This window comes from Mytilus galloprovincialis, chromosome 13, assembly GCF_965363235.1.
Source record: "Mytilus galloprovincialis chromosome 13, xbMytGall1.hap1.1, whole genome shotgun sequence".
In the NCBI taxonomy this organism is placed as follows: Eukaryota; Metazoa; Mollusca; class Bivalvia; order Mytilida; family Mytilidae; genus Mytilus; species Mytilus galloprovincialis.
In genome coordinates this window covers 43,123,612-43,140,996 of record NC_134850.1, presented here as the reverse complement: position 1 = coordinate 43,140,996, position 17,385 = coordinate 43,123,612, and the positions used below count along the sequence as shown (strand labels likewise).

The 17,385-nt window shown below is 31.7% G+C and overlaps 1 protein-coding gene across 1 annotated transcript in view; it reads left to right on the top strand.

Annotated features, from left to right (window-relative positions):
• Positions 1–17,385, top strand: part of LOC143056126 (uncharacterized) — a 192,020-nt gene that overhangs the window by 101,682 nt on the left and 72,953 nt on the right. Inside the window, exons 24-30 of the mRNA XM_076229212.1 lie at positions 93–352; positions 1,690–1,851; positions 2,610–2,799; positions 3,426–3,665; positions 4,567–4,784; positions 7,103–7,208; positions 14,656–14,772. Coding sequence (XP_076085327.1) covers positions 93–352; positions 1,690–1,851; positions 2,610–2,799; positions 3,426–3,665; positions 4,567–4,784; positions 7,103–7,208; positions 14,656–14,772 — 1,293 coding nt within the window. The remainder of the gene's footprint in view (positions 1–92; positions 353–1,689; positions 1,852–2,609; positions 2,800–3,425; positions 3,666–4,566; positions 4,785–7,102; positions 7,209–14,655; positions 14,773–17,385) is intronic.

The window sequence follows — 17,385 nt, the reverse complement described above, 5'->3', positions numbered from 1 at the left end:
TAGTATGAAAAGAGTTAAGAGCCCTTCTTCTTGCTATAATTAAATAATATTGCTTTAAATGAATTAACAAATATTTTTAGTTCTAATTTTAGATAATAAGAATGTGTTTCTTGCAGACTATTGGAGTATTTTTCGTGATTTTCTCAAAGTATCATCAGTATTGAAGATGAGCATTGATGACTTAACATTGAACCCTGGTGTAAAGTATCGTGTTGTATTAAAGCTGTGTGCTGAAACCATCTGTTTCTCAAATATCAGTACCGATGGTGTCACGGTGATTGCCAATCCTCCCGTTACAGGGGACGTAACTGTTGAACATTTTAATTCCAAACAAACTAATGGGGATGAGAAGGTAAATATAAAAATTCCTACTTTTGTAAACAGGAAATTTATAACAATGATATCCATGTCAACACTGAAATGCTGACTAGTTGGATGGTGAAGTCATATGTCCATATTGCTTGATCTCACTTTAATTGTTCAGCAATAGCTTGAAAAACTAAAATGTTTTATTTATCATGTAAAATATGCACTTGTTGTTAGAAATAGGATAATCATAATTAGGACTGGTTCATCGCAAGGTCTACATCTCCGTCAGACATGGTTTACCTGATCTCATGCCTCATGTCATTGGTCACTGATTATGGTTAAGTTTTCGTATTCATGTTCATATTTTAGATACTGTAAGCAATATGTCAACTGTATTTTGTGTATGGAATGATTGTAAATTGTACAGAACTGACCGTCCGATTTGGTATGGTCTCGACCTTTTTTTACGGTTAATTGGTCAATGCTATTTTTTTTATTTGGTCTATTAGTCAGATACTATAAACAATCGAACCACTATATTTATACCCCACGCAACGGGTTGCGGAGGGAATAATGTTTTTGACCCATCCGCCTGTCCGTCCGTCAGCCCGTCCGTTAGTTCTGTTTCTTGTCATCGCAACTCCTCTCAAACCACACAACAGAATTTCACGAAACCTTTTTAGATAATAAGGACATACTATGTAGTTCTCCAATGACTATGTGGGGACGTGGGGTATGTGAGCACTATGGTTCTTTAATTGGTGTATAAAATAATAGTAAGATGTAAATATTTTTCTGGCAGGTTTAATCTGACCATGACCGCATGTTCATAGTTCGTTGGTCAAAATTTCATGGTTTTGTCGGTTAATCATATACTATATATAAGTAATAGGTCCACTAAATTTGAGCTAAGATATGATTGCATGATGGACATGTTGTCTGGCAGAGTCCATTTTACCTTGACTTCATTTGTATGATTCATTTATCCGTTTTTAATTTTCCCTCACATTTACTTACTCAAATACTTTAATCTATAACCTAATTAAATTCAATGCATGGTACAATTGTAGGGTGTTCATAAGTGTGAGCAGGGTTCATCTGACCTCTATCTTATTTACTTTGCTTATTGATAATGTTATGTTTTTATGATACTTGTAGTAAAACCTTCATGTCATACACTTCCAGCATAAATTTAAACGTTATAAATATAGCTGGTGGGTCATTTCAGCTGTTTTGTTTTATTCGTGTTTACTTTATTTTGTTAAAGATGAAACAAAAGTAACAACATACAATTTGTTACAAACATGAGATAGAGATAACACTATACACTACATGTGACTTTGGTGTTCTTGTCACAATTACTTTACATATTATTTTCAGCTAATGGTGTCTTTTGCCCAGTTTTATGACCCAGATATTGAGGACATGACTGAAAAATATACTTTTGTTGATAAATATGAGTTTGCTATCACAGACAACTCCGTGCAGGGACAGATATACATGGTTTGGACCAAATTAAACTATACAGCAATTGGACATCAGGTAAAAATTAATGTCAATACCATTGTACCAGGTGAACACAAAGGAGTCATTGTGTTCCTAGTTCATCATTTGTAGTGCTATTGTCCTCTCGAATTTTAAGGAAATAAGGCTTTTGAGTATTGTCAATTAGACCAAAAACTCACCAACACAAATATACCAAATATATGCATGTAGAGATTACTATACAGCCTTCATTGATTGACATGGTTGCTACCAAAACAACAATCTAAAATCAAAATCCCCTAGAATTAGATATTATTCAATTAATTTTCATAGTTATTCAATATACAAATGTATTTATCAACTATTCAAGGTATCCTTAATTCTAGAACAAACATGTGTCCTATTTTGAATTATAAAAACAAATAGAACATGGATCCATTACGGTACAGTCCAGTGGGTCCGCGCACCTAAGACTTCTGACTACGCCTGGGCTTACTCATAACAAATATTCAGACATTTTTGTTGTGAACAAATTCATGTTATACAGAGACGTGCAAAATGTATGCGGTCACAATGGCGGCGTCTTAACGTTTGAAAACCAAAGTTTCAAAGTTCAAGCTTGCGCTGTAAATAAATCAACCAATGAAATACAACAAAAATAAAAACTTACCTTTCATACTTTGTTAGGTTTTCATTGAGCTTGATAACATTTAATATCCTTTTCGAAATCGACTTGTGTAAGCACTGAATATAGTCAGGCGTAATAGTCCGAAATTATATCAAATGTTAATTTCATTTTTCATTTTCAATTTCAGATTTCGTTTCAGTATGTTTTGAATGGTACAATGGATTTTTCTCGGTGCAAAAGATTTTCTATTAGAGGATACAACAAAGCCAAGCTGTACTCTACAGTGTCGACTGAAATAAAAGATTGTAATGCATTTAACCCAATATTAATACAACCAAACATAGTAATAGATGCTGTAGGGGAACCGGATGCGACTGGTAAGCAGTTTTCTGTATGTCTGTACAGCGCATTATCTTGCATTTATCATGTTTATACCTAAACTAAAACCAATGAAAACTAGGTTATGTCTATCTTATTCACTTCTGATACACAACAACAAAACACTGCCAATTTTTGCCATGTTTATACATTCATAATGCTTCTGCATATGGCATGAATTTGCTCTTAGAACATAAATGGAGACAGAAGGGAAGTCTTCTTTTATTCTAACTAGAACACACATGAACCTATTAAAGAAGATTGATAACTTAAATAAAGGTATACCACTTCACGTTTGTTTCAAATTTTTTTTTATAGACTCTCCTTACTGTTTAACACATTGTTAAATGTAAAGTTTTACATTGCGTATCAATGTTACATTGATAATGATTATTCAGGGATAATTCAGGAAACCCTATGCTATTTTATACTTTGTGTATCATTTAAAAAAACAATTCGTTTAATCCAGCTTTGCATGCTTTTAAAAAGAAAAATCTAATTTTGGAACGTTTAATTCATGAAAGATATTCTTTATAATCAATTTTTAAGAGCAAGTTATTATCAAGGTGTGTTGGGTAACCAGTCATGCCTGTTCATGAAACTGAAACCACAGATACTATTTCAGCTGGAATTGGAAGACCTGTCTTTCTTGAGCAAAATGCATTGTGGACAGAAGCAGATAGAGATTACACCCCGTATAAAAATGTAATATCAGCTGTGTGGCCAACCTTACGGCATAAAAATTATGACTATGCCATTATAGAAGTCAGGGAAGTTGATGTGACTACATATTATCGTCAAGTAAATCAGTTACAATTGAAGATACCATGTGATCATCCAGATAGAATAATATGTGGACATACAGGCAGGACATTATCTGTTCAATAATAAAACACGGTTTTAATTTTCCATATAGTTTAAACTGGCTGTTTTAAATCTTGCATTATAATAATAGATACAAGAAGATGTGGTATGAGTGCCAATGAGACCACTCTCCGTCCAAATCACAATTTATAAAGTAAACCATAACTTCATTAATAAAAGGTTTTTCATAGTTTTGAGGGAGCAATCAAACATTTAGGTGGACCGATTTGCCATTGAAAGTAGTGCTATAATTATTCATACCTGCTATTTATTTTTATGAAAACACGTTATCAACAATTTTATATCCATACACTTCTGTATTCAAAAAGAAAGACCAAAGACAAGTTAGCGACTGCTTAAAGAACGCAGAAATCGTTTGTTTCAAAGTGGAACTCATTAAATTAGGATGCAGCAAATCGTAGCTTTGCTTGATTTAAAATTGTCACGTTATGATGATAATTGTTTTCTTCATTTGGTAATGAATCGATTTAGAATAAAGTTTATTTTTATTAAAAAGTACAAATGTTAATATGATGACCATTGTGACTATACGGGTTAAAATTGTTAGGTTTTTTGTTTAGAAAGTTTTCAAGATTTGCCTATTGTATATATAACAAAACCTAGATGCATATTTAGTTCTATGCATCCTTATCAATATAGCGTAAATTATCTGGATTTATTACTCTTGAATGGCATCGGTTAGTAAAAATCTCCTGAAAAAATTAAAATTATAAATATTTCAAATATACAACGATGTCAACACTATGCTAAAATATTTATGAACTACCTTAAAAATTTAACTGACTACAAAAATTGTGACCATATGTATTTAAGTATTTTGATTTGAAACAACAAGGGAAACTCTTAAAGTACACAGATAAATTCTGAATATCTTCCTTTAGCAAATGGGTTCATGAATGTAGAGTTCACAAAAAATGAGTTATTGCACGGAACTCGTTATACTGTATGTGTTCATGCTGATGCTACAAAGATCCAACATGAAACCTGGATAGAGGACTTGTCAGAGATAAACGAATGTAGTGATGGTATAATTGTGGACCTGACACCACCTGAAGCAGGCAGATTGTGGATTGGTACGAATCTAGGTCAAATTTATCAGGTACAAGATAAGTCTTTTTTTTGCCTCAGTCGTTACCGAGGGGAACATTAGGTTTTACTCTTGTCCTTCTGTACGTCCGTCCTACCGTTCTTTCGTCCGTACTTTCCGAAATTGGTTTTCCTACTCTAACTTAAGATTGCCTCAACCAAATGTAATGAAATTTATACACAATACTTATTACAACAAAACACAAAAACCAAACTGAATTTTGATAGCGTCACTTTTACCATTCTAAAAGTTCTAAAATTCCTTTACAAAAGTAAAAATTGCTGAAGTTTTCGTTTCCGTTCTCTAACTTTTGTTTGCGTCAACTTATACACGATGCTAATTACCACAAAACACAGGTCAAGTTTGAATTTTGGTGCCGTCACTTCTAGAATTATTACCCTTTTCAAATTCTCCAGCTTTATTTTTTTTCTAAACCAAACGTTATGAACCTTTATATACATAATGCTTTTAACCACACTGCACAGATCAAGTTTAAATTTGATGGCGTCACTTTTAACGTTCTAGAATAAAAGCTAAACAGATGGAAAAATTACTAAATTTTTCGTTTCCGTTCTGTAACTTAAGTTTTCATCAACCAAATGTTATTAAACTTATACAAAATACATATTATCACAAATATTAGATCAAGTACGAACTTGAGTAGCACCAATTTTACCGTTCTTGAGTTATATACATCTATGAAGTTGTATGCAAGCGGGAGTATCGTCTGTGTCACATTGAAAAAATCCCCATTTTCTTTTAAATTGCTAGGACTTGAACATGATTGTTCTAAATGTGTGACCTCTTCCAGAATCTATAAAAATAGGTTTAATTAGAATATTTATAATTGTAATATTCCTTAGAGGCAATTACGTTTAACTGTATATAGCAATACTATTAGTCAACAAATATTCTCAGGGATGTGGCAAACTGTTTCTGAATGTCATTGTTAATGGCTTAAAATAGCAATTAATGTGTGCAATTATTAGTAATCTGTTGATGATTATTATATTTTAGTAGAATCTTTATCTTTGTTTGTTAACAGAACTACTAATTAATTCTAATAAAAAAAATCAGTTTCTGTTAGTTGTATTTTCTACTGAGTACAATAATATAGCGTGTAAATGTAGCACAAACTGTCAATTACTAATCACGTGTAACCAAATGTGTCACATAATGCATTTTAGAGAATTGTTGTGCGTATAAGAATCTCATTCACCATGATAAGCAGATATTTTTTAAGACACCAAAGACGTATTAACTAAAGACAGTTGTTTACTTTTTCCAGTGATATTTTGACTATTTGCACTTTTTCATCCGTTTCTGTTTTTCTATTGCTCTTCATGCACGTACAGGTCAACCAGAAAAATGTAAATATTCCGCACTTTCTGACCAACAATGATGTTTTTTTTTTAAACCTCGTTTTAGGTTGATTTTTTGTCTGTTTATTTGTTTATAGAAAATAATAAAGCTTGTAACTATTTCTTACAATTTCAACCAAAACTGCTGACATTGTTTTCCTTTTTTAAGTTCAGCTTACTCATACTCAATTTTATCATGTTTATTTGGTACATCTTTGTAAAAGTGAGTCTGAAAAGCCATAACAACGTACGGTAATCAGGTGTTGCTTGACACAATTTTTTAGGCTTTTGTTCAGAAGCAAGCTTATAAGCTGCAGGGTTTCGATTATGCAAAAATCAGATGTCAAAAGTAAGGTAAAATGGTTATGTGTTTTTATTACAACAAATTAACAAGTTTTTATACTAGCCTGCTAAAATCTCATTTATGGTTTAAATCAAATTATTCAATGGTAGAAAAGATTACTTTATAATAAATAAAAAGAGACAAAGTTATCGACTGAAATATAAGCGGACGGAAGGATGTTACAAAGTGATATCATTCTTATATCAAATTAGCAAATTTAAATTAAAAAAATACCTGCAAGCATACATGGTAAAGTAATTCACGTTGAATCATATGTTGGTTTTTATACTAGCGATAACTCTGTTGCAAAAGCGAGATATAGTTATCAAAGATTAATTTGTCGGTGGACAACAAAGATTGTGATGAAGGCCATACGATACAGGTGGTTGACGCAACATTTGAATCATTTATTCAAAACAACTTTTTATTTGTTTATTAGTTTTCTTGTAAAAAGTAAATATTAAGAATGTCAATTGACTTTTGTTATACTCTCAACATGTGATTCGTCAGCCATTATGCTGGTGTCACATTCATTTTTGTTCATTCTGGAAAACATCATCAGAATCACCAGCACAGTTTTGAAGGTTAAGGTTTTCATGCTTTTTGTAATTACATTTAAATTACAGACTACCACTACCAACTTGTATGTAAACTGGGATGGATTCCGTGATGTAGAAGAATATGGAGTAGGTCCTCATTCTACTGGTATTAAAGAATATATATTGGGTATTGGTAAGTAAAAGATGTAAAAACGGTGCAAAGTCTCAGATATTTATAACTATCTATTAGTTAGAATAAGATTTAAATCTGTGGTTGGATCACAATTATCCGTTATTTGTTTGAAAAGTTCATATTTTAGTGCCGGTTTGAGTGCTCCATTGTGGTTTGGATTCTATTTTTATTTCTATATGTATGTTATAATACTGTGCGTATTGCTATGTGTTTCTTTCTTCTACATTGGTTAGAGGAATAGGGGAGGGTTGAGATCTCACAAAACAAGTTTAACCCCGCCGCATTTTTGCGCCTGTCCGAAATCAGGAGACTATGGCTTTTGTTAGTTGTGTATGTTTAATTAAATGCGTTCATTTATATGTTTGGAGTTAAGTGTGACGTCCATTTTCACTGAACTAGTACACAATTTTTTTTAGGGGTCAAATGCAAACCACCTCCGGGTGCGGGATTTTCTCGCTGAGTTGAAGACCCATTGGTGGCTTTCAGCTTGTGTCTGCTCTTTGGTCGGTTTGTTGTCTCTGTCATATTCCTGAGTTTCATTCTCAATTTTAATAGTTAAAATAATTAATCATTTAGTACATTTATATAAGTTTAAGTTTAAAGCAACTATATAAAAAGGGTTTATTTATGTTAACACAGCTTTTATCTAGAAGAAAATCCTACATGGTTAGAAAATACAAATAGTCTCATCATTAAATACACTTTTCTACATTTATAGTCTTGTAATCGGCCTAGCCAAGATCAGATGTGCATTTCATATTGGGTCTATGTTATAGGCTTGTAAAGACAAGAAGATAAACTTTACATAAGAAATACATCTTTGATCTGAAGGAGAGAATGTAGGGCTTCACAATGAATATCAAATATCATGTATAGGTGTTACTGTTTTGAAAAAAAACCACTAAAATACACGCTGAAAATAGGCAAAATTACACGTTATAATGTTTCATTTAAAATTTACCTGTTTTTATCAATTGATAGTTAATAAAGTGAATTTAATTTGAACTACATTATTGGTTCACTGTTATAGACAATTTATTCTTCTTTCTTTTACTGGTTGTTGCAACAAAAAATCTTTAGTGGTTACAAAGTTATGATAAAAAGTTGAATACTATGCGCTTGTTATGAAATTTTGTACTTTTGTTTTTAGCTTGCTCAGTGTAGTGATAAAAGAGAAAAATAAATCAAATTTATGCTATGATGTGTTTTGTTTTCTCTTCTAGTATATACATTATCAAAAACTACCTCATTTATCAAAATTGCAGTACCCTAGCTGGAGATATATTCCATCAAAGTTGGATATACAAATAAAGTGAAAAAATGTCTTGTCCGTAGACATGCATTCCCTAGTAAACTAGAAGCATAATTACATTAATGTTGCATTGCTAAGTTCCTGTTCTTTTGTAGATATGAAAACACTACTAACATTTTTTTCTACCATCTATTAATAGAGGAAAAAATTCAAAAATATGTCAGAATGTCTTGTCCATAGACATGTCTTTTTATCAATATTGCTTGACTTTATGGGTCTTAATTAGTCCTATGTGTTGTTTAAACTTAGAAATATCTTATTTTTAATAAATAAATGGTAATTTAAGTGTTCTCAATTTTTGTAAAATTACTTTACAGGAGTGGATTTTAAAAAGTGTCAGATTATCAGTCATAAAAAGCATACCTTATTTTACTTCAATATTGTTTATTCCAGTTGATGCATACCTTAAAAGATTAACTAAATCAAATGAAGAAATAGTATTTCTCTCTCTCTAACTTTATCTTTTGCATTTCAGTATTAACAGCAGATGAGGAAGTGTCTACGGACAAGACACTTGTACATAACAAGTATTAAATTTAATTATTTGTCTGCTATGGAACTTAAATCTTATTTATAGGTGATGAAAGTTATCTATTCAAATTAAAACTCAGTATTTTCAACATGAATATAGTCATCTATATCACTAATGGAAAGCTGAATACTAAAATTTATGATAAAAGGGATGATTTTTCATTTCCTATCGTTAATTATCCGTTTTTAGGAACGTCACCATCTTACGGTGTTTATATATCTCAACTTGTACGATTCGCTCGTGTATGTAACAATGTTTTAGATTTTAACGAGAGAAATTTATGTATTACTGAAAAATTATTACACCAGGGTTTTCGATATCACAAACTAGTCAAAACATTTACTAAATTTTATCATCGGTATAAAGACATCATTCGTAAATATAGCTCAACATGCAGACTTCTAATACGTTCAGGTATTTCACATCCAATTTTTTATGGTAATATTCTTTATAAAGCACAAAGGTGTCAGTATTCACCTCAGAAACTTACAAAACCTTTGAATAGACTTATTAATAAGGGATATAATTACGATACTGTTGTCAAGTCATTAAAGATTGCATATTTTGGCGTTAATATTGAGTCACTGATAAGGTCTTTGCATCGGAACTAAACACATTTATTCTTAAAACAGTTGTTGGCATGACACGGGTTATGTTCTTCTCATATATGTTATGATGGTATGATACTAAACCCCTAACGGGAAGGATTGTGCCTGATGTTCATATGATTAAATCATAATCTTTCAGTCAGTTTAATTGAAGTCTGGAGCTGGCATGTCAGTTAACTGCTAGTAGTCTGTTGTTATTTGTGTATTATTGTCATTTTGTTTTTTTTCTTTGGTTACATCTTCTGACATCAGACTCGGATTTCTCTTGAACTGAATTTTAGTGTGCGTATTGTTGTGCGTTTACTTTACTACATTGGTTAGAGGTATAGGAGGAGTGTTGAGATCTCACAAACATGTTTAACCCCGCCGCATTTTTGCGCCTGTCCCAAGTCAGGAGCCTCTGGCCTTTGTTAGTCTTGTATTATTTTAATTTTAGTTTCTTGTGTACAATTTGGAAATTAGTATGGCGTTCATTATCACTGGACTAGTATATATTTGTTTAGGGGCCAGCTGAAGGACGCCTCCGGATGCTGGAATTTCTCGCTACATTGAAGACCTGTTGGTGACCCTCTGCTGTTGTTTTTTATTGGTCGGGTTGTTGTCTCTTTGACACATTCCCCATTTCCATTCTCAATTTTATTACCACAATATATTTGTATCCAATTTCCTTGATTTCAGCCTAATTTGATAGGTAAAATGTATGTTATTTTTAAAGAAAACACATTCAACTATGTCAAAATTGAGTTTTAATAATAGTTTGATTGTTTTAAGCAGTCCGATATATGGATTTCAGTTAAAAGAATGTGTCTTCAGTTTGGCTTAATCAATAAATTATTGAGATATGTAAAGAATTATGGGTACATTTTTATATTTTCCAATATTTAAAAAACACAGCTTAAAATTTAATTATTTACTTTTAATCTTAACTTTAACAATCATCTTTGAAAGCATTTAATTGAATATCAATAAAATGTCTTGTCCGTAGACATTATCAAATTGTATTTGTTTCCATTTTCCTCGAAGTTAAGCATCATTTGATAGATAAACCTGATAATATGTATGTTTTTTTTTCAAGAGAACACTTTCAGCTATATCAAAATTAGGGTTTTAATAATGCATTTCATTAAATATGAATACAATGTCTTGTCCGTAGACAAAACATAAATTGTATTGCTAAGTTTGATTGTTTATTATAAGAATATGCATCAAGTTATTTTAATGTTCAATACACCAAAAGAAAGGGTTTTTTTGGAAGTTTTGTTATTTATAGATAATATGAGATACAGTTTTATCAGATAAGATTAATGATCAAAGAAAGCTACTGTTGTTTGAAATAACTGTGAGTTAAACATGTTCTTGTCATTTTTTTTCAATAAAAATGTTTGATATTCAATAATTCTAAACATATTTTGTTGTCCTTGTCATTGACCAAAAATCTGAAACTGGTGATCATGTCTTGAAGCCAATCATTAAAGAAAATTATACAGTTTTTAAACACCATTTATTTAATAAAAATATTAAATATTTCTTCCAAAAACTGCATGTAATTATATAAATGCTTCCAGTGTTAGCCTAACGATAGCAATTTTTTAAAATTTAAACCATTTTTGAACCAAAATATCAAAAGAGTTTTTCCCTGAGGTGATACTCATTTTTGACTTCACGTGAAACACAAAATGCACATCTGATCTTGGCTAGGCCGAATGGTTAGAAAGTATATTATAATTTCACCGTTACAAACTCAATCTTAATTTCATATTCTATTTTTCGAAACTAATCTGTAATAAAATAAACGTAAAAAATATGTAACTTCTTGTGGCGTTGATACATTCGTGTGACGTAGAGTGCATAATTCTATTGTGGTGTACTGGTTAACTGTCGTAAATTCATGGAAGGTGTTCGTTGTTATTCTGTGGTTTACATTTTGTAAATAAACTCATCATAGATACCAGGACTAAATTTAGTATATACGCCGGACGCGCGTTTCGCCTACAAAAGACTCGTCAGTGACGCTCGAATCCAAAAAAGTTAAAAAGGCCAAATAATGTACTGTATATTTTCATTATGTATTTCTCTTTCCTATTCTTCCATTTATTTGTACTGTATTCTTGTTACGTAATATTTTCATTTCAGAAGTATGTGTAACATTGCCATATTAGCGGGAGGTCTGGTTAGTCATAAAACCTCATTCGACCCACCATTTTTTCTTAAAATGTCCTGTACAAAGTCAGGAATATTGCAGTTGTAATCAAATAGTCTGTTTATATGTGTGCTGGTGGTTTTTTTTAGAGTTCGGTGTTTCTGTAACTCTTATAATTGATGTGTTTTTCGTGGTTTTTTTTTTGTGACCCGGATTTGTTTTCGGATTTAACAGCGGTATACTGGTGTTGCCTTTATTTACCTCCAATACATTTCTCTGCATATCTGTGGTTTAAAGAAAAAACAAGGATACCCTGTATATTTGATATGGGGTTAATTTAATTTAATGTTTTGGTCAGTAGCAGTGTTATGCCACTTTTTAAAAACTACAAGACATTAAAGAAAAATTAGAAAAGTTTCACCTAACAGAAGTAGAAATTGAAAATGAACGCGGTCGAAAATAAATGCAGAAAACACATTAAAGCCAACAAGTTGTTACTGTTGCCATTTTTTGTATAGACCAATAGAGGTAGGTTCTTATTTTGAAAACTTAAACCAATTGGTGTGCCACTAGTCTAAATTCCACAAGTGCAGACCATATTATACGACATCCATCGTATATATATCTGGGTAGGTTACTTCCATATGGGGTTCAAACTTCCATGTACATATACATCTATATATTTCATATCATATTAGGTCACTATCACACAAGTTTTACTATTGATAGATTTTATGCATATAAAGACGTATAAATAAGTGACAACTCTACGACAAATCAATCAATTGGAACACGTGTGAAGGTGATACACGACTGAAACTAAATATCAACACAGCAATGTTAATTCTGCAAATTTACGGAAATAATTTATTTTTCTTCTCTCGCCGGGATTCGAACTCATAATATAGAGATATCGATATCGCCAGCACTGTGTCTATGCTCTAGACCACTCGGTTCCCTAGACTGAACAGTCTCGAGAGCTGGACACATTGGAGGAAATGTTGTCTCGATATCTCAATAGCATGAGTTCGAATTCACGCAAGGTAAGAACAAATATTTATAGATTTAAATAAGTACGTTTAAACAATTGACAACATGGTTAACAATTCGTACCTCAATTTGTTTATGTTACACATACTATTAACATTATTGTCGAGCCTTTGACTTTTGTCGAAAAAGCGAGACATAGCGATCCTACTTTCCGTCGTTGGCGTCGTCGTCGTCGTTGTTGTTGTCGTCGTCGTCGGCGGCGGCGTCCACAAATATTCACTCTGTGGTTAAAGTTCTTGAAATTTTAATAACTTTCTTAAACTATCCTTGATTTCTACCAAACTTAGGCAGAAGCTTGTTTTTGATCATAAGATAGTATCTAGAAATAAATTTTGTAAAAAGATAAAATCCTGTTTTTCAGTATTTTATTTATAAATGGACTAAGTTTTTCTGCCAGTTAAAATTACATTCACTCTGTGGTTAAAGTTTTTTAAATTTTAATAACTTTCTTAAACTATCCTGGATTTATACCAAACTTGGACAGAAGCTTGTTTATGATCATTAGATAGTATCCAGAAATAAATTTTGTAAAAAAATTCCCATTTTTCAGTATTGTATTTATAAATGAACTTAGTTTTTATGCCAGTTAACATTACATTCATTCTGTGGTTAAAGTTTTTGAAATTTTAATAACTTTCTTAAACTATCCTGGATTTCTACCAAACTTGGACAAAAGCTTGTTTATGATCATAAGATAGTATCCAGAAATAATTTTGTAAACAAAATAATCATGTTTATCCGTATTTTATTTATAAATGAACTTAGTTTTTTCTGCCAGTTAGGGTAGCACACTACAAAGATTTTATAACTCCAACTCCCAAGTTTTAAAATGCTGTAACTTTCTTAATAATGCTTGAAAATGAATAAAAGTGATAGTTTTGGACAGCTAACAGATTACTCTTTCAAATTAATACAATGTTAATATTATGCAACAATTATGTAACCAATTTTAATGTTAACTGTGTCTAAAATATTTTTCACCAAATTTCCACTTTCAAATGAAATTAGCTTCTGCATAGGAATCCTTAGAGGGTTGATTTTATTATATGTTGTTCCTATGGCCATTATCTACAAAACGGGGTCTCCGATTTCAGATAGAATGTATAGAACACCTAATTAAACATTATCTTCTTTTATGCGGTTAGGATGTTTACACTAATCAGAGATTTATGAGACAATGGAATACCATAGAGACAATCTGAGACACCCTTTTGAAGCTCATGATGTGCTGATTAAGATTTCGTTAATATTTTCTGTATAGTTAATGAGATGATAGAGCTAAATTCATTCAAGTGAACTTACCAAGATTTTGCAACTAATAACATAATAATTGATCACATGATGATTGCATGATAAAAATATTGCATTCATTTAAAAGATTAATCTTTTATCTATTATATATACCTCTTTTATTATTTTCTATGCATTCATATGAAAGTTACAGCATTTCAAAGATTAGTGATTGGAAGTCAAAAAATCTTTGTATTGTGCTACCTTAACATAACATTAACTCTGTGGTTAAAGTTTAAGATTTTAATAACTTTCTTAAACTATCCTGGATTTCTACCAAACTTTGACAGAAGCTTGTTTATGATCATAAGATAGTATCCAGAGATAAGTTTGTAAAAACAAAATCCTGTTTATAAGATTCAGAAGGTAGGCGAGACATTGGGTTCTGTGGAAATCTTACAATTTTTGTTTTGTATTAACATGCTATGTTTGTATAATTTATAAGATTACTAAATGCTTTAAAGACTTACGTTTTTGCCAAACAATATTCAGTTCGTATAATATATAACTTTCAGGCACAACTCCAGGTGGAAATGATATCTATGCCTTTGAGAATATTGGAATAGTACAACATAAAGCTTTATCAAATCTTAACCTGCAGAATGGATACAAGTATTATGCAACATTGAAAGGTATAAAGAAAGATGTTTAAATATTATTTTCAATTTTTCACCGGTTAAGTTGTTACAACGTAGTAGAGGTCTATGAATTATTATTGACCTAAGAAACCAGTATTGCGTGAGGAAATGTGTCAGGATACCTTAATTCATTATAGGGCATAATATAAAGTAATATAAAAATACCACAACAAACAGACATCTCGTTTCTCGTTTTTATATAGATTAGACCGTTTGTTTTCCCGTTTGAATGGTTTTACACTAGTTATGTTTGGGGCCTTTTATAGCTTGCTGTTCGGTGTGAGCTTAAGCTCCTTGTTGAGGGCCGTACCTTGACTTTAAGGATTTACTTTCATAAATTGTTATTTGGATGGAGAGTTGTCTCATTGGCATTCAAACCACATATTCCTATATCTATATGACGCCCGACAAGCAAAAACGACCCTTATGGCAAAAATTATGAATAATCAGATTTTTTATGAATTAAACAGAAAATACTTATGCCAACTCAATGTAAAAAAATTGAAAACGATCGGTGAAAAATTAGTTAAGAAATTTCAATTTCATGAAATGTGTTCTAACGTAAAATTCAACGTAACGTTGGACTCATTAACTTTGACGTCGATATAAGTTTGCAGCAATTTACTACTTTACTCTTCTCCTGGTACTTGACAAAATGTAGCCTGATATTCCTTCCTAGTATATGGACGGTTTTTTTAATATAGATGTTCCTACCTAACACGTGCAATTCTGGCTACAGGAATAACTACAGGACGAGCCAACTTATCGAACTATTATAAAGGACAATGAAGAGTATCTATTTCTTTTTATTTGTTCATTTTTAGCTCACCTGGCCGGAAGGCCAAGTGAGCTTTTCTCATCACTTGACGTCCGGCGTCCGTCGTCGTCCGTCGTCGTCCTCGTCCTGTGTTAACTTTTACAAAAATCTTCTCCTCTGAAACTACTGGCCACAATCATCATTGGGGTATCTATTTTAAAAAATGTGTCCGGTGCCCCGCCAAACCAACAAAGATGGCCGCCATGGCTAAAAATAGAACATAGGGGTAAAATGCAGTTTTTGGCTTATAACTCAAAAACCAAAGCATTTAGAGCAAATCTGACATGGGGTAATATTGTTCATCAGGTCTAAATCTATCTGCCCTGAAATTTTCAGATGAATCGGACATTTCGTTGTTGGGTTGCTGCCCCTGAAATGGTAATTTTAAGGAAATTTTGCTGTTTTTGGTAATTATCTTGAATATTATTATAGCTAGAGATAAACTGTAAACAGCAATAATGTTCAGCAAAGTAAGATCTACAAATAAGTCAACATGACCAAAATTTTTAACCATTTTTCGTAAATCTTAGTTATCTTTTAGATAAATCTTCTTCTCTGAAACTAGTGGGCCAAATTTAACCAAACTTGGTCAAAATCATCATTGGGGTATTTAGTTTAAAAAATGTGTCCAGGGACCCGGCCAACCAACCAAGATGGCCGCCATGGCTAAAAATAGAACATAGGGGTAAAATGCAGTTTTTGGCTTACAACTCAAAAACCAAAGCATTTAGAGCAAATCTGACAGGAAGTAAAATTTTTGATCAGGTCACGATCTATCTGCCCTGGAATTTTCAGATGAATCAGATAATGGGTTGTTGGGTTGCTGCCCCTGAAATGGTAAGTTTAAGGAAATTTTGCTGTTTTTGGTTATTATCTTGAATATTATTATAGATAGAGATAAACTGTAAACAGCAATAATGTACAGCAAAGTAAGAACTAAAAATAAGTCAGTATGACCAAAATAGTCAATTGACCCCCTAAGGAGTTATTGCCCTTCATAGTCAATTTTTAACAATTTTCTTAAAATTAGAAGATTTTCAATAACATTTTCTACAGAAAGTACTGTTATAGATAGAGATAATTGTAAGCAGCAAAAATGTTTAGTAAAGTAAGATCTACAAACACATCACCATCACCAAAACACAATTTTGTCATGAATCCATCTGTGTCCATCGTTTAATATTCACATAGACCAAGGTGAGCGATACAGGCTCTTTAGAGCCTCTAGTTTTTTTTGTAAAATTAATTTCTGATTTATCATGAGCAACGATGAAATAATGGTACTTTCTGATACCATAGAATAGGTTTAATCAAAACAGATAAAATTGGTTTCTAATCTCTCCATTTTCTAAGTAGTTTCATCGTTCTCTTGCTTACAATGTTAACCGACTTATCTTATTGATGATGATTTTTGGAAAATTCTTCCACATGCGATACAGTATCACAATTTGATCGTCAATATTTTTTTTAGCTTGACAAAATCTACCAAACGTTTAGTATGACCAAAGGCTTATTTTTCTAATATTGTCCAGTTACATGTAGCACACACAAAGCAAGATAGTCAGTCATATACCGATTTTTTTTCTCCTACAATAACAGAACAATAAAGACTTTCATTTGTTGGATTTCAAATATAAAAGAATTCTTTTTATTTTGGGAGCGATTTCAGTGTTATCTTAAATATAATAATAAAAAAAACACACTGAAGTGTGAACTCCTGAATCTTCCAGGGCACTATCTGTTTTTCATGGGGTTCGTGTTGCTCAATTTTTAAATTTCTGTGTTATTTT